General features: G+C 44.4%; 1 protein-coding gene across 1 annotated transcript in view; it reads left to right on the top strand.

Annotated features, from left to right (window-relative positions):
* The first annotated feature begins 771 nt into the window (after positions 1 to 771).
* KIZ (kizuna centrosomal protein) overlaps positions 772 to 22,532 on the top strand; it is a 124,383-nt gene continuing 102,622 nt past the window's right edge. The window contains exons 1-4 of the mRNA XM_062202250.1: positions 772 to 921; positions 7,597 to 7,659; positions 13,029 to 13,191; positions 21,103 to 21,195. Coding sequence (XP_062058234.1) covers positions 833 to 921; positions 7,597 to 7,659; positions 13,029 to 13,191; positions 21,103 to 21,195 — 408 coding nt within the window. The 5' untranslated portion in view covers positions 772 to 832. The remainder of the gene's footprint in view (positions 922 to 7,596; positions 7,660 to 13,028; positions 13,192 to 21,102; positions 21,196 to 22,532) is intronic.

Here is a 22,532-nt window from a genome sequence, read left to right as displayed (position 1 = left end):
GAGAGCGGATGTGAGCCGGGAGAGCAGGCTGGGCACACACTGCCTTCCCGTAGTGTAGGGCTGACTGTGGGGGGGTGAGGCAGCCGGCTCGGGGAGAGGTCCGCCTAGTCCCCCACGTTCTTAGCGGGCCTTACTGGTCGCGGAGCAGTGGCCGCCTGGCCTGTTTCATCCGCAGTTTCGTAACTTTTCAATATCCGGGTACACAGGCCTCCTTGGTACTCTCGCTCTGAGCCCGGCAAACACGATTTTCCGAGTAACAGTGTTTTCAACGGTCGTGCGTCCCGCGGCTCTTACTTACTGGTCAGTTGACCAGTTTAAGTCGCCCACGTTGTGCGGGGCCCTCCCACAAACACTAACACGTGTCAGCCCGTCCGAGGCTACACTGATCCCGCAGTGACAATCTGCGTGAGGGGAGGGTGACTCGCCCGTGGCCACTCGGCGGGGCACCGGAAGACGGGACCGAGCCCACAGGACGCCCGCTGGACGTCCAAGCTCTGTCCGTAGACGCCGGCGTCCGCAGCTTTCCTCAGCAAACCCCGGCAGGAGGGCGGGAGAGCCGCTGGGTCCCGGCTTCCGCTGCGCTACGCCTCCTCAGGCCTCCGACTCCGCCCCCCCACGGCGTCCCGCCTCCGCCCCGCCCCCTGTGAGCCCTTCGCCCCGCCCCTCGACGGCGGCTGGCCCCACGCTCTACGGCGCCCCGCCCCCTGCAGCCGGCGCCCCGCCCCTGCGGGCGGCAAAGCGGCGTGTTTACCCGCGGTGCATGGTGGGGCCGTCTCCTAGGACAACGCGGCCCACTGCTTGCGAGTAGGCGGTGCGGAGCTGGCTCGGCGGCATGCGCCGGACTCCCGCCTCATCCTTGCCGCTGGCGAGCCCCGAGTACTACGAGAGGCTGGGCCACCTCCAGCACGGGCTGCGGGACAGGTACGGCAGCTAGGGGAGCGGGCGGGGAATCGGCCGGCGCCGGGGGTCTCCTGGGGGCCGGGCCTTCGTGTTCCTTCCGGCTCCCTCTGCCCGCGCGGTGCCCGGCCCTGCCTGGCCCACCGTGAACCCCCCAAGCTCCCGATGGGGTGGGAGGTTGCCTGGAGGACTGAGTTTACCAGAGACACCCTCTGCATTGGAGGTGGGATCGGAGAGAGGTGGGACCCCCTTCTCCCCCAACAGCGACGGAGTGAAGCCGGGCAGAGGCAGCTTGCGTCCCTGAATCCGCCGGGACACGAGAGTGGGGGTTCTCCTGCCTGTCACTCCATCCAGCCCGGCCACTTCTCGCGCCCCCTCTTTCGACACAGCCCCTCCCCGCTCTCTCTGCACACTGTCATCCGGTTCTGACAGTTGGCGCCGCCTCCGCGGTGACAGGTCCGGGGAGAGGGAGTGTGCGCGTTTGTCAGACGTCTGTCCAGTTTAAACACAGGGGTTTTTGTTTGGGGGTGGGTGGGTGGGAGGTGCTGGCTAGATGTCCAGAGAAGGAAGGCATGACGTCTCTAGTGAGAGCAGTCCCGCTTCCAGAAGATTAGTGATGTCTTTGCTTGAGCCATACAGGGTGGGCAGCACTGCCCAGAGAGAGCATTTAGAAAGCAGTTTACCGTACAAAGCCACATGAACGAGAAGTTGTTGGGGACCCTCATGGAGCTGCGCAGTTCGCTGGGGTTGGAAATCTCATTAGTTGACAAGAAAGGAAGTTAGATGTTTGGATCTCTTGATAAGCAATGTTTGATGAGCGTTCAAGGTTGCAAAGTCATCTTTAGTGAGCAGCAGAGCCGTGTATGTGACAATTCGGAAGTGTTAACAATACAGTAGTTACATGTGAGGTAAAGGCAGAAGTTATTTTGAAGAGGAATTGCGTTCCTCTTATGCTAGATTTAATGCCTGTCCTGTACGAAGGTGCTTCAGAAAGGTCACGGAAAAACAATTAAAAATGTTTATTTTGGTGCAAAGCAGTTTTGGAAATCCTTGCATAGTATTTTCATTCCCATGAGCTTTTGAAGTACTCTGCGTGATTACAGACCATCTACAGTAGACCTTATTGTGCTCATGGTATTTTACTTCTTGCTCCTTTTCCAAGTCCTGTGTTCTTTCTGATCTCTCCCTTCTCACCTGTCTCACTGACCTCTTCATTTCCTGCTTTAGAAAAGGTGGCTTCTGCCAGAGCTTTTCCTCCCCCAAGCAGTTCCCTACAATCTTGGCATTCCTACAGCACTCCAGAGAGGTGCTTGAGTGACCTGCACTTTGCCTAGACTGAGCTCCTGAGACAGTGTCTGTGGGGAACACGGGGCTTGATTCCTATGTACTGAATGAAAGGGAGCAGTTCCAGGGTCAACTGGCTAATGTCTGGAAAGTAGGAATGTCACCAGTAAGCCCAGGAGCTACCCTAACCATTTTCCATTCAGCCCGGAGAATTGGATTGTGTCATATTTCCAAGACAGTATTATGTGTCTGCACAAACAAACTGTTGTGTTTCAGTACACTTAAAATGGATTTTGGCTGATAGTCTGTTCTGTTAGAAGAGTGGCTACTTGTCCCAGGTCTGTGTTATTTATATCTCTTATCCCAAGCCCTGATTTTAAAATCTTATTGGTTTAATGGACACTCTTCTTGGAACTTAGTTAATTGTGAGTTATCATTTTTGCTTCCTGTGCTAGGAACACCTGGCTGTTTATAGTCCTTATGGTACAATAAGCGTAATGATAACTCAATTTATGTTTAACACTTATTTCTTTAATTATTAAGCAAAGTGAGGCTGTTGAAATTATACAAGGAATTTGAGTTTGATTTTATGGCCTATACATGGTTCTGCATTTGGAGGTTTGTTTTATTATGAAGTCAGTACAAATCTGTTGCTGTGTGAATTCATTTTTCATTTTAAGAATCCATAACTAAATCTAATTAATGCATAATACACACAAGCAAAGAGGCAAATAACTTTAGATACAGAGAAAGATGCAGTAGAAACTGGAAACCTGGCTTCTCGGCCATGAACAGTTGTGTGACTCTGAGCAGTGGTTTAGCCTCTGTTGCTAACTCTGACTTTCAAATGAATAAATTAATCTTTAAAAAAAGAAAAGAAGAGCTTGATTAAGATGTAAAGGAAGTCTTTGAATTTCTTCCTTCTATGAATGGGCCTTTTTTTAAAGAAAAAAAAAAGATTTTATTCATTTATTTGAGAGGTAGAGTTACAGAGAGGAGAGATAGAGAGAGAAAGGTCTTCCATCCACTGGTTCACTCTGCCAAGGGCTGCAACGGCTGGGGCTGGGCTGATCTGAAGCCAGGAGCCAGGAGCTTCTTCCAGGTCTCCCATCTGGATGCAGGGGCCCAAGTACTTGGGCCATCTTCCACTGCTTTCCCAGGCTATAGCAAAGAGCTGAATTGGAAGAGGAGCAGCTGGGACACAAACCAGTGCCCATATGGGATGCTGGCACTGCAGGAGGAGGCTTAGCCTACTACACTATAGTTCCTGCCCTGAATGTACCTTTAAAAAAAAAAATTGAAAGCTGGGGTCTGCATCGTAGTGCAGCAGGTTGAGGTGTTGTCCCATATCGGCTCCAGCTTGGGTTCTGGCTGCACCACTTCTGATCCAGCTCCCTACTGATGAGCCTAGGAAAGCAGTAGAAGATGGCCCAGGTACCTGGGCTCCTGCACCCACATGGGAGACCTGTAAGAAGCTCCTGGCTTTGACTTGGCCCAGCCCTACCTGTTATAGCCATTTGGGGAGTAAACCAGCAGATAGAAGTCCTATCTCTCTGTCCCTCTCTGTAAGTTTGCCTTTCAAATAGATAAATAATTTTTTTTTAAAGCTGAAAGCCATAATTTTGCAAAGCAGTGCATAAAGAGTGTTATTGCCTGTGTCCTATGTGAGTGTTTAGATGTACTTTTTTTTTTTTTTTAACCAATCCTCTCCTAGGGCTCATGGCCTTCCAAAATGCCACAGTCATTTCAAAGGGTGCAACCCGGGGTAGTCACAGCTGGTTTTTCAATTCATAACCTTATGTAAGTGGTAGGTAAAAAAAAAAAAAAAAAAAAAAAAAAACTCCCCTTTCTCAGTGCTTTTAGAGGTAGTCATTGTGATGTTAGCTGGATTAATAACCAGTCCTTTCCTTCGTAATGGGTGCGTTTCCATCTCTTATCACACAGAGATGCAGTTTTAGAGTCTGAATGTTTTCCCATGTGTGCATGGTATTTTCTCTGTGCTGTGGTGAAAGAAATTAATTGAATCGAAGAGTCCACTGAAGTGACTCAGTACAGGGTGTATAGTGCCTGCAGACATGGGAGAAGCATATAAGTACCATTGACTCCCACAGTTATAGAAAAGCCTCCCTTTAAAAGGCCCATTAGCCAGCCCCAGCTTTTTCAATACCAGTATTGATTCAGGGTCAGATATCATAAGAGTCCTGAAATTGATAGTGTGATATTAGTTAAGTGTAGCTGATGATGGTGGAGAGTGGTGGTATTGAGATAGAAAAAAGAATAGCAAGTGGTTTAAAAGGAGAAAGCATAACCACAGAGGGACCACTCACCTGTAAAACATGGGACGGTGGCTAAGCGTCCCAGGGCTGGGTTTATAAAGATTCAGAAACAGATTTAATGAGGAAGAATTATAAGGTGACGCTATCAATATGCCTTTCCTTGGCATTTCATTGGGGGGTGAATGTCAGGTTTTTTTAAAAGATGTTTATTCATTTTCGTCTACTTGAAAGGCAGAGTGACACACACACACACACAGAGACAGAGGCAGAGCAGATGGCAGAGCGAGCTCTTGCATCTGCTGGTTCACTCCTCAAATGCCTGTACCAGCCAGAAATATCTGGCTCTAAGTTTTGCATTTACAACAGGTCTGAAGCACATAGCGTTCCGAGGAACTGCAGCGTGTTGAGGGGCACAGAAAGCGGGCCTGTGGTGAAGAGTGAGCCAGACGAGCACCGTTTTGCCTGGAGTGGAAGGCCCTGAGGTGTTGGGTTGTAGATTGTCAGCTCACAACGTGGTGTGGAAGAGACGAGAAGCATGGCCAGTGAGTCCTGCATCTGCTGAAGAGAGGACAAGAACAGAACATGTTTCATGTTCCCTGTTAACCGGGACGCAATGGGTTTCCCAAGAGATTGTGGTCCTTTTTCACTAGTGGGCTTAGATTACTTTTAAAACTTATTTTAGAATACGTTCAGGCTAATAACCAGTCACAGATGCAGAACCGAGGCCTGTGTAATCCCTCGCCCATGTTCTGCGGCTCTTGACGTTTTATTCCATGTTCATTCTCTCTGTCTGCCCGTCTAAGACCATTAGTCTTTTTGGAACCATCTGGGGACTACAGATGTGCCGTCCCCTCACTTCTGAAGTCTCCAGTGTGTAGTTCCAAGACAGAATGATGTCCTCTACGTGATCCCCACATAGCCCTCGCAGTCAGCCTTGGTCTGCCACTCCACAGACCCGCCCACACGTTTCTCCAGCTGTCCTAGCTGTTTATTTCCGGTCCAGGGTTTCAGCTGGGAACCCAGGTTGCATTTGGTCTCCCCAGGCCTGGCACAGTTCCACAGCCTGTCCCTGACTTTCAGGTTCTTGACCGTTTCATAGAACACAGCTTTAACTCTAGGGGGTGGCCTGCAACCTGGGTCTATCTGACAGACTGCCATCATACTTGCCTTGCTGGGATAGCACAGAAATGAAGCATTCAGTCGGGGCCCAGGGCCCGAGAGCCAACGGTGCATTAATATTCTTTCTGCCCTGGTAACTTAGTGACAGGTTGCTCGCACTATCCAGTCGTTCATTCTTCCTGAGCTAAGCACCTGACTGATCATGAAACTTTAGAAGGAAGAAAATGGCTAATAGAAATTCCTAATGGGAAAGCAGTTACCACAGTGACCTCCTTTGCTTCTATTCTAAGTCTTGTTAATAAGAAAGCAAAGATCTGTGTGAAGCTATTGGTTAAAAAGGTGTTTTTATGTTTTTTCCTTTTAATATTTTGTTCTTTTTAAAAAAATTTTTTATTTGAAAGACTCAGTTACAAAGGGAGAAGGAGAGGGAGGGAGTGAAGGAGGAAAAGAGATCAACCAATCAATTGATCTTCTATCTACTCATTCACTTCCCAAATAGCTGCAATGGCCAGGGCTGGGCAAGGCTGAAGCCAGGAGCCTGGAACTCAATCCATGTCTCTCATGTGGGTCACAGGGGCCCACATACTTGGACCATCCTCTGCTGCTTTCCCAAGTGCATTAGCAGGGAGCTGGATTGGAAGTAGAGCAGCGAGATTTGATCCCACGCTCCCATTGGATGCTGGCATTCCGGGCAGCAGCTTAACCTGCTGCGCCACAACGCTGTTCCTCTTTTATCCTTTTTAATATGTTCAGACCTCAACTGAGGAAAGGATTGTAAAGCAAAGATTCTGTGTTTAGATTTTGGACTGTATTTTCCCATTGTAAGAATTTGGTTAAATGATGTTTCCATTTAAGATTATGTTAGCGAAAGACATTTATTTAACCTATAATGTAGCTATCAGAGTAACTTTTGGGATTTTTTTTTTTAAGAAAAAAATATGAAAGGAAGCAAATGAGTAGTTCAGAGCTCATGCAGAGACAGTGTGGCTGGCAGCTTTTCCTCAGGAGGCCTGCCCGAGAGCCCCTTCTGCTGGAGTCCTTGTCCCTGTTTCAGTCCTTCTCCCAGATACTGTGTGATTTCTCTTTGGACCATTAGCTAGTGTTAGAGTCACACTTTGGCATCCCTTAGGTGGGACTGAAGTGGAATCTGAGCGTCCGAGTGGAGCACTCTGTGGTTAAACCTGCCAGGGACCTCCCGTGGGGCGGTTTCACCTGCCACTTGATGTTGGCTGCTGCTGGCCCCTCTGCTGCAATTTTCCTTGCTGCTTGTCTGGCTGGGGTGGATGGGATAAGACAGGCTTTCCCCTCTGCCAGCGTCACCTGGTCATCACAGGTGTTTATTGGTGACAACTTCTGGGAAACAGAGTCGGTAATAAATAATGACAACTTTACAAAGTTATAAAAAGAATTTCCCCAACATTCGAAGTGATAGAGTTAGTGGACGTAGACCCAGCTTCATTACATGTACGTAAGGCCAACATTGCCTGTCAAAGGCCCTTTCCTAACATCCACTTGTCTGACTGAGAACAGAGAACACCCGGGAAGCTCCATGTCCAGGCGGGTTGGGACCCCAGATGCCACTGACTCAGGGAGATCGGGCCATGTTGTCTGCACAAGCTTGGTTACTGTCTGTGCTTCCTCCTGAAGGCAGAGGCTTGCTCACCACGGTGGTCTCCAGGTCGAGAGCAGCCTCTGGCTCATCTTAGGAGCTTAAGAAAGATTTGCCGAAGGAGCAAACCTACTTCCCAGCCTTCTCCTACTGTGTCTCCTTATTGACTTAGATCATCTTGTACTGTTGCTTCATATTAGAGTCTGTTTTGATTTTTAGACTTCCTTGATGACTGTTAAGTATTTCCGAGGCATTGTTTCCAATGCATCTGGTGTTTTTTAGCTTCCTAGAGAGACTGGAGAGGCATTTTTCACAAAGCCCAAAGACATGATTTTGAAAGAGGTCATGGTCTAAATCTGACTGCTTATAGTTATGTAATTAGTTACAAAGTGTTTTCTTTCTGTATGGTAGTGAGAAGAAGAGATTGGACCTGGAAAAGAAGCTATATGAATATAATCAGTCTGATACCTGCAGGTAAGAGCCGACAGTGGTGACAGTTTTTGCATATATATCAGTCACATATTTAAGCCCTAATAGTGTGGTTGGAGTTCTTTTATAATTCTCTTACTTCCAATGTGTAATAATTTAAAGTAAACCCTGTAATTTAATATAATTGTCAAATTAATAATGAATTTAGTTAAAATTAGTATGGGATAAATATTTTCATTATTTAGTATTTGTTATTTCACAAATAATATTCCAGATACTTTGCTTAAATATCTTAAAATAAGATATATATATATATATATATATATATTTATAGAGAGAGAGAAAGAGTGAAAGAGAAGGGAGGGGCAGCGCTGTGCTGTAGTGGACTATGCGTATGCCTGTGGCACCAGCATCACATACGGGCATTGGGCATTGGTTTTAGTCCTGGCTGCTCCCCTTCCAATCCAGCAATCTGCTGTGGCCTGGGAAGGCAGTGGAAGATGGCCCAAGTTCTTGGGCCCCTGCATCCAGATGGGAGACCCAGAAGAAGCTCCTGGCTCTTGGCTTCAGATCAGCCCAGCCCTGGCTGTTGTGGCCATTTGGAAAGTGAACCAGCGGATGGAAGACCTCTCTCTCTGTCTCTTCCTTCCTCTGTCTATAACTCTAGCTCTCAAATAAATAAATAAATCTTTAAAAATATATATATATATATATATATTATAGTTTTGTCCTTTTGGTCACAATTTAAACACATTAACCTTGTGTAATGATTAAGTTATAATTATTCTCATTGGTGTTTCAGTAAACTGATGTAGGCAAGATTACTTGTCTCATTTGTTTATGAGTATATGAGAACGATTATTAAAACTGTTATAAACAGTGCATAATATACATGTATATTTCTAGTTTATTTAATATTAAGAGTATATTTTTAACTTTTTATTTTTTTATTTTTTATTTTTGACAGGCAGAGTGGACAGTGAGAGAGAGACAGAGAGAAAGGTCTTCCTTTTGCCGTTGGTTCACCCTCCAATGGCCGCCGCGGTAGCGCGCTGTATTTTTAACTTTTTTAAAGATTCATATTTATTTATTTACTTGAAAGGTTGTGTTAAGAGGGGGAAAGACAGACAGAAATCTTCCATCTTTCATCTGCTGATTCACTCCCAAAAGCCAGGAGCCCAGAACTCTCTGGGTCTCCCACGTGGGTGGCAGGGCCCAAGTATTGGGCCATTTTCTGCTGCTTTCCCAGGCCATAGCAGAGAGTTGGATCAGAAGTGAAACAGCCAGGACTCAACCTGGCACCCCTATGGGATCCCAGCATCACAGGTGGTAGCTTAACCCTCTCACTGCACCACAATGCTGGCCTTGACTTTTTATTTAATGAGCACAAATTTCATAAGTACTGACTTTCAATATTCTAATTTCTATTTTATAAAAACTGAATTATTACATCCTTAAGCCAAATGTATGGCATTACATCCATACCTCAAATTTTATTTGCGAGGCAGAGAGAGAGAAAGACAGAGATCTCTCATCTATCTATAATGGCTGGGGCTGAGCCAGGCCAAAGCTAGGAGCCGTGAACTCAGCCTGGGTCTTCTTTCTGAATGGCAGGAACCCAACTACTTGGATCATTACCTGTTCTCTCCCAGGGTGCACATTGGCAGGAAACTGGAATCAGGAGTGGAGCTGGGATTGAATCCAGGAGCTCTGATATGGGATGTGGGCCTAACAGGTGGCGTCCTAAATGCTATGCCAAATGCCTGCCTCTGTATTACCTTTAATATTATTCGTATGAAAAGTTTCAGGTTATAATAGCACTAAATTTGTGATTCATCCCTGTTCACACTTTATGTGAGAAATCAAAAATATGTCATCTGGAAGAGGGAGAAGCCAAGAATACCTTAAAATCAAGTCACCCATTGGGTCCATTTATTTTCTCAGCTTCAAAATTATTCTTTGGTTTTAAAATTAGTGGACCTCCTAATGTCCAGTCGAGGTAGACAGCCACTGGTCTCTGGCAAAGAACTTGTGTGTGAAAGCAACAGCAGCAGGGTGGATCCTGTGGCCTCGGGAGTGGGTCCACAGCTGAAGGGGTCCGTAGCAGCTGCCCTTTTGCTGGCCTACGGTGAGGGGGCCAGAAGACAGGGTGCAGGCTTTCCATGTAACCTGTTCCTGCCGTGATGATGGTGGGAGGGTTGAGTGTGTGAGAAGCATGGGAAGCTTGGCCAGCTTTCCAGCTTCCTGGGTTTGTTCCTTTCCCTCAGACTCCTGTTGTGTCCTGGAAGACAGAGGTCATGATTAGCCAAAAGCAGGCTGTTGAGACTGCCTGTGGGATAGAATCCAAAGTGTCTAATGGGGCTGCCTCCACCTAGTTCACCTTAGAAGGCACAGTCGGAGACAAGGATTTGTGTGTAGATGGTAGTTTATCTGAGGAATTGTCATGTAATATGAGATCAAGTTGAGAAGAGGGATGAGCATTTGATCCAGCGGTTAAGACACGTGTATCCTGGGGTTGGTGCTGTGGTACAGTGGGTTAAAGTGCCAGCCTGTAGTGCTGGCATCCCACATGGGCACCGGTTCTAGTCCCAGCTGCTCTTCTTCCAATCCAGCTCTCTGCTAATGGCCTGAGAAAGCAGTAGGAGATGGCCCAAGTCCTTGGGCCCCTGCACCCACGTGGGAGACCTGGAGGAAGTTCCTGGCTCCTGGCTTTTTGGATCAGTGCAGCTCTGGTCATTGCAGTCATTTGGGGAGTGAACTAGCAGAATGGAAGACCTCTCTGTCTCTGGCTCTACCTCTCTCTGTAACTCTTTCAAATAAATAAAATAATTCTTAAAAAAAAAAAAAAAGACACACATGCATCCCATATTAGAGTCCTGGCTCTGCTCTCAATTCCAGCTTCTTGCCAATGCACACCCTAGGAGGCAACAGATGGTGCCTCAAGTAGTTTGGTCCTTGCTACCCAAGTGGGAGACCTGGATTGAGTTCCCAGCTGCTGGCATCAGCATGACCAGGCCCAGCTGCTGTGGGCTTTTGGAGAGTGAATCAGTGAGAGCTGTCTGTCAATCCGTCTGTCTGAGATTAAAAAAAAAAAAAAAAAGAAAAAAGAAAAGGCTGGGAAGAATGAAGTAGGACCTGGTGGTCCCTTTGGTGGGCATCTAGGTTCTCTCCAGACAGTAAGAGAAGCTGTGTAGATGACCCTTCTGCTCCACACCTGTACCTACTTGGGTGAAGAAAAAGAGCACCATTGTTGTCCGGGTTCCTGACCTGCATTTGTAAGGTTAGCACCAGGAAGAATAAACATCTCAACATCCACTCAGAAAGCGGCCCTGGACAAGCAAGATGCCACGTGCAGCTGAGGCTGAGGCTGTTAGGTTCCACCACGTACTCAGGTGCTACAGCCATGGTGGATAGGAAAAAAAGGCAGACTGGGAGGGTGCAATGCCAGTACACTAGCTTGCCCTACCTCCTGTCCCCTGCTGCCTGTTTCGTTCTCCGCATCACTAGCTGTTTCCAGCCTCCCCTGAAATCCCACACAGGCTGAAACTTGAGTTTGTGCAGCATGGCGAGATCGTGTGTAGGCTGTTGTCAGGTGCCTCCGTTTCATCTGCGTTACAGCAGTTCTTAGTCGGGTGACCTCTAGACAGTGACTTCAGCATCTGTGCCTCCATTTCTTCATCCGTCAAGTGGGAGTAGTGATAGTTACGAAACCTCAGTGAGTTCACTCACAAAGAACCTTAAAGCCATGTCTGATCCAGAGTTAGAGTCGATAATTTATTATTATTATTTTATCAGTATCCTGTTGTTATTCCCATTTATTACCCTTGAGCTTTCTGACATGCCATTTTCCCTGCCAGGAACGTTCTTCTCTCATTTTTTTCAGTTTTAGTTCTCTAATTTTGGTTAAATCTTACTCATCTTTCTGGCCTCAGCTGTAAAATTATTTCCACTGGGAAGGCTTCCTGCTCTCTTCATCTTGGTCAGGTTGCCCCATCTGTAGAAGCTCCTTTCCGTTTCCCTATAGCATTAATTACACTGTGTTTGCTTATTTAATTGTTTTCCCATGTTGATGCTAACTGAAGGACTTTCCCATTTGAATGCTGAGTGTAGGAATAATTACATGCATAAATGAATGGCTGACATAGGCGGTTTGGAGGTGAACGTGGATTGTGGTTGATTCTATTTCTGTGTGTGATTCTATTTCTATGCCTGGTATGCTCTGTCATATAAAAGATTGCTAATGTGCTGTCCATCTGAACATGGCCACATAGAGAATGCTCTTTTTTTTTAAATCTTTTTTTTTATTATTATTTATTTGACAGAGTTAGACAGTAAGAGAGAGAGAGACAGAGAGAAAGATCTTCTTCTGTTGGTTTACCCCTCAAACGGCCGCTATGGCCAGAGCTACGCTGATCCGAAGCCAGGAGCCAGGTGGTGCTTCTTCCTGGTCTCCCATGCGGGTGCAGGGTCCCAAGCACTTGGGCCATCCTCCACTGCCTTTCCAGGCCACAGCAGAGAGCTAGACTGGAAGAGGAGCAACCGGGACTAGAACCCGGCACCCATATGAGATGCCAGCGCAGCAGGTGGAAGATTAACCAAGTGAGCCATGGCGCTGGCCCCTGCTCTTTTTTTTTTTTTTTTTTTTTAAGATTTATTTATTTATTTGAAAGAGTTACAAAGAGAGAGAAGGAGAGGCAGAGAGAGAGTCTTTCATTCATTGGTTCACTCCCCAATTGGCTGCAATGGCTGGAACTGCTCTTTTTTTAAAAAAAAAAAAAATAGTGATTTTATATGTTTATTTGAAAGTCAGAACTACAGGGAGAGAAGGAGAGATAGAGAGAGAGGAAAAGAGATCTCCCATCTGGTGGTTCAGTCCCTAGATGGTTGCAACAGACAGGGCTGAGCAGCCCAAAGCCAAGAGCCAAGAGCTTCTTCCAGGTCTTCCACGTGGGTGTAGGGACCCAAGCACCTGGACCATCTTCCTAGAGCATTAACAGGGAGCTGGATCGGAAGTGGAGCAGCCAGGACACAAACTAGCACCCATATGGTATGCTGGTGTTGCAGGCAGCAGCTTTACCTGCCATGCCACAGTGCCAGTCCTAACTCTGCTCTTGATATCACAGTTAATTTAGAGAAATAAATCCACGTACACCTTTACTGTGTGAACATTCTAATATGGTCTTGTCTACACTTCTCAGGAGAGTTATGCCTAGATGTGACCACTATGACACCGCAGTGATTGGGTGTTAATTTTCTCTAAAAAGGTCTATACATTCTATCCGTTAGCTTTCAATGCTTTGAGTAGAATATCTTAGGAAACATTGAGTCTCTAACAGTTTTGTTAAAGAAATTCTTCTCCTTAGCTTTGTCAGACTTTAACTCCATTGTTTAAAAATCCGCTTTTATTTCCCCAGGGAGAAGCTGAAGTATGTGAAACTAAAGAAATACCTCAAGGAAATATGCGAAGCTGAGCGGAGGGCTCAGACTCGAAACAAAGAGTATCTAAAGCAGTGTGAACGTGTGCAAGCTCACGTTGGACAGTTTACCACAAACACAAAGAAGCTCCAAGAACTGAAGGTGACAGTTTATTTTGCGTATGTGGTTTTTGAAATTTTTTTTTTTTTGCTAAAATCATCATGAATAGTAAGTTTCCAATCAGTGACAGCTACTAATATTAATAAATATTAAAAACAACTTTCTGTGAATTACCATGTGGCCAATTTGATCAAAGAACTTGAAATTGTATTTTTTAAAAAAGATTTATTTATTGCGGCTGGGGTCATGGCATAGCAGGTGAATCTGACGACTGTGACACTGGCATCTCATGTGGTCACTGGTTCGTGTCCCAGCTGCTCCTCTTCTGATCCAACTCCCAGCTAATGGCCTGAGAAAAGCAGAAGATGGCCCAAGTATTTGGGCCCCTGCTATCCATGTGGGAGACCCAAATGAAGATTCTGGTTTTGGCCTGGCCCAGCCCTGGCTGTTGCAACTATCTGGGGAGTCAACCAGTGGATGGAAGATCTCTGTTGATCTCTCTGTCTCTCCCTCTCACCTGTAACTGACTTTCAGAATAAATCTTTAAAAAATCTTTATAAAATTTATGTAAAAGGCAGAGTTATGGTGGGTAGGAGTGTGACGGGGTAGAAAAAGAGAGAGCTTCTATCTGCTGGTTCATTCCCTAATTGGCTGAAACAGCCAGGGCTGTAGCAAGGAGCCAGGAACTCCATCCCGATCTCCCATGTGGGTGGCAGGGGCCCAAGCACTTGGCCATCTTCCACTGTTTTCCTAGGCACATTAGCAGGGAGCTAGATCAGAAGTGGAACAGCTGGAAATCAAACCTGTGCTCACAGGAGATGCTGGCGTGGCAGATGGCGACCTAACCCCCTGCACCACAATGCCAGCCCTGAAATGATAGTTTCAAAGACCTCCACTTGAGTTGAGGAATTAGTGGGATTTCTATAGCACAGGTAAGCTCTGTAGCCAGCACATGGCACAGTGTCTGACACATGGTGTTCGCTGGCTGGATGACTGCATCTGAGCAGCTTTAGGGTCCCTCTAAAAGTGGTTCCCTCTCTGAAGGGCCTTTTCTCTGGACTCCTGCCTTCTGGTGAAGCTGTGTGTTGGGGAAGAACTGGGGCAGAACTGGCCCTGAGGCTCTCGTCTTGGAGCTTCTGGGCTGTGTAGCCCAAAGCAGCTCTTTCCTGGCTCTGACTCTGGCACCCTGTTGCCTCGAGGTGCTGGGCGACCTGCTGCTCCACAAGTCCCACCAAGCTTTGAGGCTGGGGGCGAGGCCTTTACCTTAGCTCTGCACTGGTCCGGCATTGTTGCTCAAGTTAGCCCAGCTGAACACCGGTACAGGAGGAATTGGCCTCAGTAGTTCCCTTGTTTTTCCTCCAGCAGTTTTTCCTCAATCTTTTATTGTAAAAATTTCAAATATACAAAGACATTCAAAGAATTATTGTAATGAGCCCTCCTATATTTGAAATCCAAGGATATAAGAGGTCTTCAAAAAGTTCATGGAAAATGCATGCTATGAAAAAACTATGTCTAGATTTAATTTTTTTTTGCACCAAAATTAACTATCTCTTGATTCCATTTTCCAAGGGCTTTTTGAAATACCCTTGTATTTTGCTTGATTTAGTATATGTGTTTGAATTTTTTTTCTGATTCATTGAAAGTCTGCAAGCATAGTGATACTTTGCTCCTAAGTGTGGATCTTCCGAACACAAGGGCAGTCTCCTACATGATCATAATATCATTCTCACACCTAAGAAAATTCATGATAATTCCACATATCATTTAATATCCAGCCCATGTTTAAATTTCCCCAGTTCTCTCAAAAAATATCAAATTTTTCCATACCAGGAGACAGGTATTTTCCATAAATAAAGCGGGCCAGTAACTCGTAGAATGGGTCATATTCTGAATTTGGGATATTATTTACTCGTATAGTATGCTGTATTTCTTGTAAGTGGAAATGTGGTTGATACCAGCACAGTCCAGTAGGACTTTGTGCAGTGATAAAAATGTCCTGTGGTGGTGTTGTGTGATGTAGTCATTGTTAGCCATAATTGACAACTGAGTGCTTAAATTGTGATCTGGGACACTGAAGGTACTAAAGGTTCAAGGAAAAATGAGATTAAAAGCTAAGTATCCTGGGGCCAGTGCTGTGGCATAGCAGGTAGAACTGCTGCCTGCAGTGTCAGCATCCCATATGGACATCGGTTTGCGTCCTGGCTGCTCCACTTCCGATCCAGCTCTCTGCTACGGCCTGGGAAAGCAGTAGAAGATGGCCCATTTCCTTGGGCACCTCCACCCACATCGGAGACCTGGAAGAAGCTCCTGGCTTTGGATCAGCACAGCTCCAGCATTTGTAGCCATTGGGGAGTGAACCAATGGATGGAAAACCTCTCTTTCTCTCTCTCTGCCTCTGCCTCTCTGTAACTCTGCCTTTCAAATTAAATAAATACATCTTAAAAAAAAAAAAAAGATAAATATCCTTTGGTGCAAAATAACTTCAAAATTCATGTATAGTTTTTTCATAATACACATTGCTCATGAACTTTTCTACCTGAGTGAAGCAGACTTTTTTTAAGTTTATTTATTTTCATCTAATTGAAAGGCAGAGTGACAGAAAGAGTGGGGAAGGAGAGAGAAAGAAATCTTGGATCTGCTGGTTCACTCTCCAGATACCTGTAACAGTTAGGGCTGGGCCAGGCTGAAGCCAGGGCCACGGCACTTCAGCCATTATCCGCTGTCTCCCGGGAAGCTGGATTGGAAGCAGAGGTGCCTGGACTCCAATCAGTGCTCTGCTATGGGATGTGTATGGGTGGCTTAACCCTCTATGCCCCAGGGAGGCTGACTTTGATCCCTTAGTTAGTGAACTCTAGATGTCCCTGTTTTTTTTTTTTTTTTGGACAGGCAGAGTGGACAGTGAGAGAGAGAGATAGAGAGAAAGGTCTTCCTTTTTGCCATTGGTTCACCCTCCAATGGCCGCCGCGGTAGGCGCACTGCTGCCGGCGCACTGCGCTGATCCGATGGCAGGAGCCAGGTGCTTCTCCTGGTCTCCCATGGGGTGCAGGGCCCAAGCACTTGGGCCATCTTCCACTGCACTCCCTGGCCACAGCAGAGAGCTGGCCTGGAAGAGGGGCAACTGGGACAGGATTGGTGCCCCGACCGGGACTAGAACCCGGTGTGCCGGCGCCGCAAGGCGGAGGATTTTAGCCTATTGAGCCGCGGCGCCGGCCTTAGATGTCCCTGTTTTAAGGTATCATTTTCCACCTTCTGTGGCACTTAGGGACCATTGTGTTCTTTAATAGCCTTCTCCTAATGGTTATTAGGATCTGCTGATGAGATTGTCTTCTGAACCATTTATTATGGTGGGGCTGTGAAATAGTGATTTTCTGTTTTATACAGTTATTTCACTTTCTTCTATAATGAGAAGCATTCTCTTCCTTCCTCATTCTTTTGTTTTTCCTTTCTTTTTTTTTTTTCTTTAAAGGTTTATTTATTTATTTCAAAGTCAGAGTTACATATAGAGAGAAGGAGAAGCAGAGAGAGAGAGAGAGATCTTCCATCCACTGGTTCATTCCTCAGTTGGCCGCAACGGCCGGAGCTGTGCCAATCCAAAGCCAGGAGCCAAGAGCCAGGAGCTTCTTCTGGGTCTCCGATGTGGGTGGAGGGGCCCAAGGAGTTGGGCCATCTTCTGCTGCTTTCCCAGGCCAGAGCACAGAGCTGGATCGGAAGTGGAGCAGCCGGGACTTGAACTGGTGCCCATATGGAATGCCAGCACTGCAGATTGCAGCTTTACTTGCTATGCCACAGTGCCGCCGCCCACCCCCCCCCCCCCCCTTTTTAAAGACTTATTTATTTATTTGAGAGGCAGAGTTACAGGTAGAGAAGAGGGAGAGACAGAGAGGGATGTCTTATACCCGCTGATTCACTCTCCAAATGGCTGCAATGGCTGGAGCTGGGCCGGTCTAAAACCAGGAGCCAGGAGCTTCTTCTAGGTCTCCCATGTGGGTGCAGGGGCCCAAGCACTTGGGCCATCTTCCACTGCTTTCGCAAGCCATTAGCATAGAGCTGGATCAAAAGAGGAACAGCTGGGACATGAACCGGCACGCATAGGGGTTGCTGGTGCGGTAGGCAGAGGCTTAACCTACTGTGCCACAGTGCTGGCCCCCTCCTTTTTTTAAATATCAAGACAGATTTGTGAATTGGTAGTCAGGATATTATCAGTTACAGTAATTAGTCTCTGTTTTTCCTGAAGTCCCAAATTTGGCCAGTGAAGAGTTTCTTCAGATTGGTTCCTATATCCCTTTGACCTGACTCCATGAATTTTGAGCTACCTTTGCTTTGGGGCATAACAAGATGGGGTATCTTCCCATTTCCTTCTGCTGCTTCTTTTTGTGTGTGTCCGGTGTGACCTTAGATATTCCAGAACCTCCGATCTCTTGCTAGTGCCGCGCCGTTCAGGAAGGAGATCTTTACCTGCTCATGTAAGTCATAGGAGAAAGGTGTTCACAGTGCCTTACTTACAAACCCCAGAATGCCTGGGGTCTTTCTCTTTGAACAGAGTAATAAATGCAGATGAACTTCTAGTTGGTAGAATTCCAGAAAGTGAAGTAGTGTGGAGGAAGTGGGTATTTGCCCCAATTACGCAGTGTTTCTCTCTCTCTTTATAGAGGTGGACTAGGCTTCCCTTGTTATAAAATAGTAAAATTCCTTAGAAAGGGCTGAACACTGAAAACACTCATCTGGTTTTATGGTTGATAATACACCAGGGGCTTATACTTTTTAGGACTTTTTAGGGCTATTGATCTGTTACGTAGTTTGGAAAATGTAGTATTGCAGCTATAATGCTACGAGTACTTTCAGATGTGGAAAGTAGCAGATGTAGGTTTTTGGGCTAGTAGTGCTGTGAGGTTTGTGTCTTCCTCCTAGCACAGAGAGGGCCCTGGCTGGTACTAACTTAATTTTCTTCAGGTGCCTGTTGTCCTTGACTGAATTTTCAGGGAATACCACATATTTTAAAATAACAAATCTTCAGAATGTCTGTGCTGTTAAACACAGACACTTCCAAGGAAGGTATAACCTAGGGTACGATCAGTACCACATGAGTTTTCATGTGTTTGTTCGTGGTCTGTAAGAGAACCAGACAAAAAAAAAAATCTAAGAGAATAAATTTTCAGTCACGGAGAGAGTCTCAGAGCTTCCTGAGGCCTTATTGTGTGCCACCTCTGGGTCAAGATCCTGGGTGCGTGTCCCATGAAGCAGGCCACTAACAGAACAAGTTGTCCCCTGGGATAACTCAGTGCTCCTGGTTTATTAAAAGAGATTTTCCCCTGGGGTGGGAGGGATGAAGGGATTATCCTTAGAGGGGCTGCAGATCAGAGGGTACTAATGGGACATCGGGGCATGAGCAAGCTGGTCCATGAAACAACAGATCTGATGGCAGAAGTCTAGGCAGGAAGGGAATAAGGATGGGAGTTGACATCAGAGGGAAGGGATGCTTTGTAAGCCCCGATATATGGTGGAAATAGAGGGCAAACATGAGATCAGAGAAGAAATTCGGAATAAAACACCAAAGACCAACTATTGGAAATGTAGAAGCAAATAAGGACATGCAGTCTGGTGTTGTATCAGATATTTTTACCTAGGAAGGTTCTGGAAAGATTCATCTATATAGTATTTTCCAAACTGAAAAAAACCTTTAAAGGTGGTAGAACCCTTTGCTTAAATGCAGATAGAAGAGAAAGTGGGACTAGAGGCCCTCACAGTGCCATGGTTGAAAACCCATGCTCTCCAGTGTTGAGGAGGTATATTTGATGGATAATAACTAGTTGTATGTAAAAATAAAAGGCAAAGAAAGAGGAGAAGGTATTTTTAGGTAGAAATCCATCTTCTTAGGACAGGGGTGGGAAACCTTTTTTGCCATGGGAGATTGGATATTTAGAATACCATTTATGGACCATCCAAAAGTATCAACTTAAAAATTAGCCTGCTGTGGCCAGGGAGTGCAGTGGAGGATGGCCCAAGTGCTTGGGCCCTGTACCCCATGGGAGACCAGGATAAGCACCTGGCTCCTGGCTTTGGATCAGCGCGGTGCGCTGGCCGCAGTGCGCAGGCCGTGGCGGCCATTGGAGGGTGAACCAATGGCAAAGAATTCTCTCTCTCTCTCTCTCTCACTGTCCACTCTGCCTGTCCAAAAAAAAAAAAAAAAAAAAAAATTAGCCTGCTGTAGATTTATTGAATTTTAAGTCCACCCGCAGTTGCCTTGGTAGGGCCAGACTCAATGATTCCACAAGCCTTTATAGCACGTGGCCTAGATGTTACGCACTTCTGTTCCTGGGGGATGCAGAGCCACAGTTTGTGTCAGTCATCAATTTATCATAGTATTTCTTTGATTTTAAAATACATTATATGCTTTTTACTTGCATTATTAACTTAGAGAAGGATTACCTACAGGTAAGTAAGTTTTCCAAATGTGTTCAGAATGATCTAAATTAGGCTCCTGAAGTCAGTTTTCATACTGTTCTTTAGAAAGCCTTTGTTTAGTGATCATGTCCTTTTTGCTTCAGCAAAATGACTTGAATAAAACTTTCGTGTTCCCTTGAGAAAGTGCTGTCTGTCTTTTGAAGGTGTGGCTCTGAAATGTCCCCATAATGGGGATATCAGCACCAGTGCCCATTGATCTTAGCATAGGAAAACATTTGTAGTCACGGGAGAAAAGGATTTTTGTTTAACCTCTAACTGTATATTTATATTGTAACCCATTCCCCATCCCTTTGTAAAGTCACATTCCCTTGGAAATTGTAAACTATGCCTGTTTAAAGCTCTTGGGGTTAAAACACAAACATCTGTAAGTTCAAAGGTATAAATCATACAGCAGAGAGGTGTAAATTGTATTTTCATAATTGCTTTATGTCTTTAGCTTCACTTTATATTATTATTTTATCATTTAGTCAGGCCTTGTAAAACTTTTATTTATTTAATTAGGTATCTATTTAGATCATTACTGCCCTTCTATCATGTTAATAGCATTCTGCTAGAGGAAAAAAAACCCTATCAGTAAAAATGGGACCGTTGTAATACCTTTTAAAATATTTCGTGGAAAACAGTTCAGTTTTGGTTATGATTGTTCATTTTTTGTGTGTCAAAATAGAGCTCAGGCCAATTTCGTGTTCAGACTGAGAACTAAGGCAATGGCTTTCTAATTTGATCATCTCATAGGTGTTCCTAATTGCAGTGCATAACTGTCTCATTTAGAAAATGTTCTGATATTTATCTGTGATAGACCACAATAAGTGACTTTTTGAAGGCTTTAATTACTAATGTACTGAATCAGAGTGCTTTTTTATGCCTTGCTTTTAAGACAAAGTCATTTGTGATTGAATCACTTTCATCAGTTCTAGCGTGATAATGATGCAGGCATCTTTGTGTAGTTATTAGTGCCAAAGAAAACTTGATTCTTACAGTGCTGATCATTAATGGCTACAGCATATTTTAATTCCTACAAAATGGAATTTGTTTTAAGTTGATCTAGCAAATAATATACTCAATTGCTCTATTAGGACTGTGATATTATATAAGAAGTCAGTAGGATTGATTAATGTTTCCTTTGCTTATGATATTTATGATAGCTTAATGAAAGTATCAAACTTTCATATATTATATATAAGAAATTGTATATATGACATGTATTTCATATATATGATGCATAAAAGTTTTATCCCCTAAATTGATAACTGAGTTAAAATCCATCAAGTTTTGTTTGATTAAAAAATGTAAATAACATTTTATAGAATTCAACTTCTGATACGTGTGATTTGTAAAGTTGTTTATTTTCTAAGATAAGTTGACTTTATTGGCAATATCAGCATTTACTTTTGGTTTTGTTATTCCTTTTGTGTACTATACTGTGGGATACAGATAGGTTACTTAGTTGTATTAACATCCACCACAAAATCAAACTTTGCTTATTTTTAGATTGAATATGAGACTCAGATTAAGAAGATGCAGCTACTGTCAAAAGACAGCCCGGAAATAAAAGGTGAACTGAAAGATCAAGACAGCAGAAAGGTAATACAATGGTAAACTTCCTGTTTCTCGAAGATTTTTGGAATGTTCATATTTTTAATGGTTTTACATAAAATCATTTTATTACAAAGATCTTTTTTATTAAACTTTAAATGAATGTTTACAGATTTTTGCTTGTAGAGTATTGCTTTAATGTCTAATTAAATTTGCCAAAAGGCAGTCACTTTGTGCTTAAGATACAAAAAACCTCAGTGTTGTTTGTAGGTAATATTGTGTTTTTCTAAATAATGCTTTGTAGCTGCTTTTTTCTTCGTTTGAGAAATGTTTTAAATGAAAAGTAAACAAAAAGTGGCATTTCGGTTCTTTTCTTTGTATATATCATTTCGTACATTTCCACCTTTTCACAGAGAAAGTGGAAAGAAAAGATTGCATATCTAAGCAATAGACAAAAAGACCGACAAGGAATACTTAAATAAATTCTGCCATGTATCTGCCGTAATGCAGGCTTCTAATCCTCCCGCCTATCTCCATATAAATGATTCTGTTCAAGACCATAGATGTTTTCTTCACTAAAAGCAGTAAAGCTCTTTTAGATGAAATGTCTAAAAACATCTTGTAATAACTTGGAGCATGCTGGCAAGAGTAGTCACTTGTGACTATGTGTGAAACCCCCTCAGCCAGTCGATATTGTAATAAGCAAAAATGGTAGCATCACTCCATTATTCAGAAAAGCCAACAGCGTGCTTGTTCCTTAGGCTGCAGCATTCATTAAGAAAAGCTTACTGGGCTGAAAGCTGGAAACAGATGATAACGGGATATGATTTTCATATTTAATGCTTTCCTTGGAAGAGTATGTGTGCTACAGATTGATAGAAGAATCAACTGCTACTTTACTAAAAGACTTTCAGGTTTGCCCTATAGCTACCGATGGAATCATTCAGCCAAGAAATTAACTTTTTCTCCTTTTACCTGCTTTATATATCTGCTAAGCAGGCTGCCTGGCTGCCAGTAAATGTTATTATGCAGTTAACTGTTTGGTATTTAAGACTCTTATCAGAAAAGAAACAGAGGCCACACTATTTTGTTTTTATAGCAGGAAGAAGGTTTTCGTTTTTCTTTCTTCCGTGCATTAGCACTAATCTGAGTTTATAGGAAGTTTTAGTTTTTCTTCCCCATAGATTAGAAAGTTAAAAAACCTAGAATTTAGAGCATTCTTTAAACTGTGAAGATACAAAACACCAAGCCCCAGCAACCTTGACCTATATAAAAAGGCCTTTAATGATAAATGATTTGTATGCCATTAGATGTGGGCCAAATGTGGTATGATGTGATAGACTTCTGAACCATTCAGGCAGTTTTTCTGTTTGACATTTGGTCAT

Source organism: Lepus europaeus, chromosome 10 (genome assembly GCF_033115175.1).
Source record: "Lepus europaeus isolate LE1 chromosome 10, mLepTim1.pri, whole genome shotgun sequence".
NCBI lineage: Eukaryota > Metazoa > Chordata > Mammalia > Lagomorpha > Leporidae > Lepus > Lepus europaeus.
Note: the sequence above shows the minus strand (reverse complement) of the source record. Positions and strands in the feature narration are given on the sequence as shown.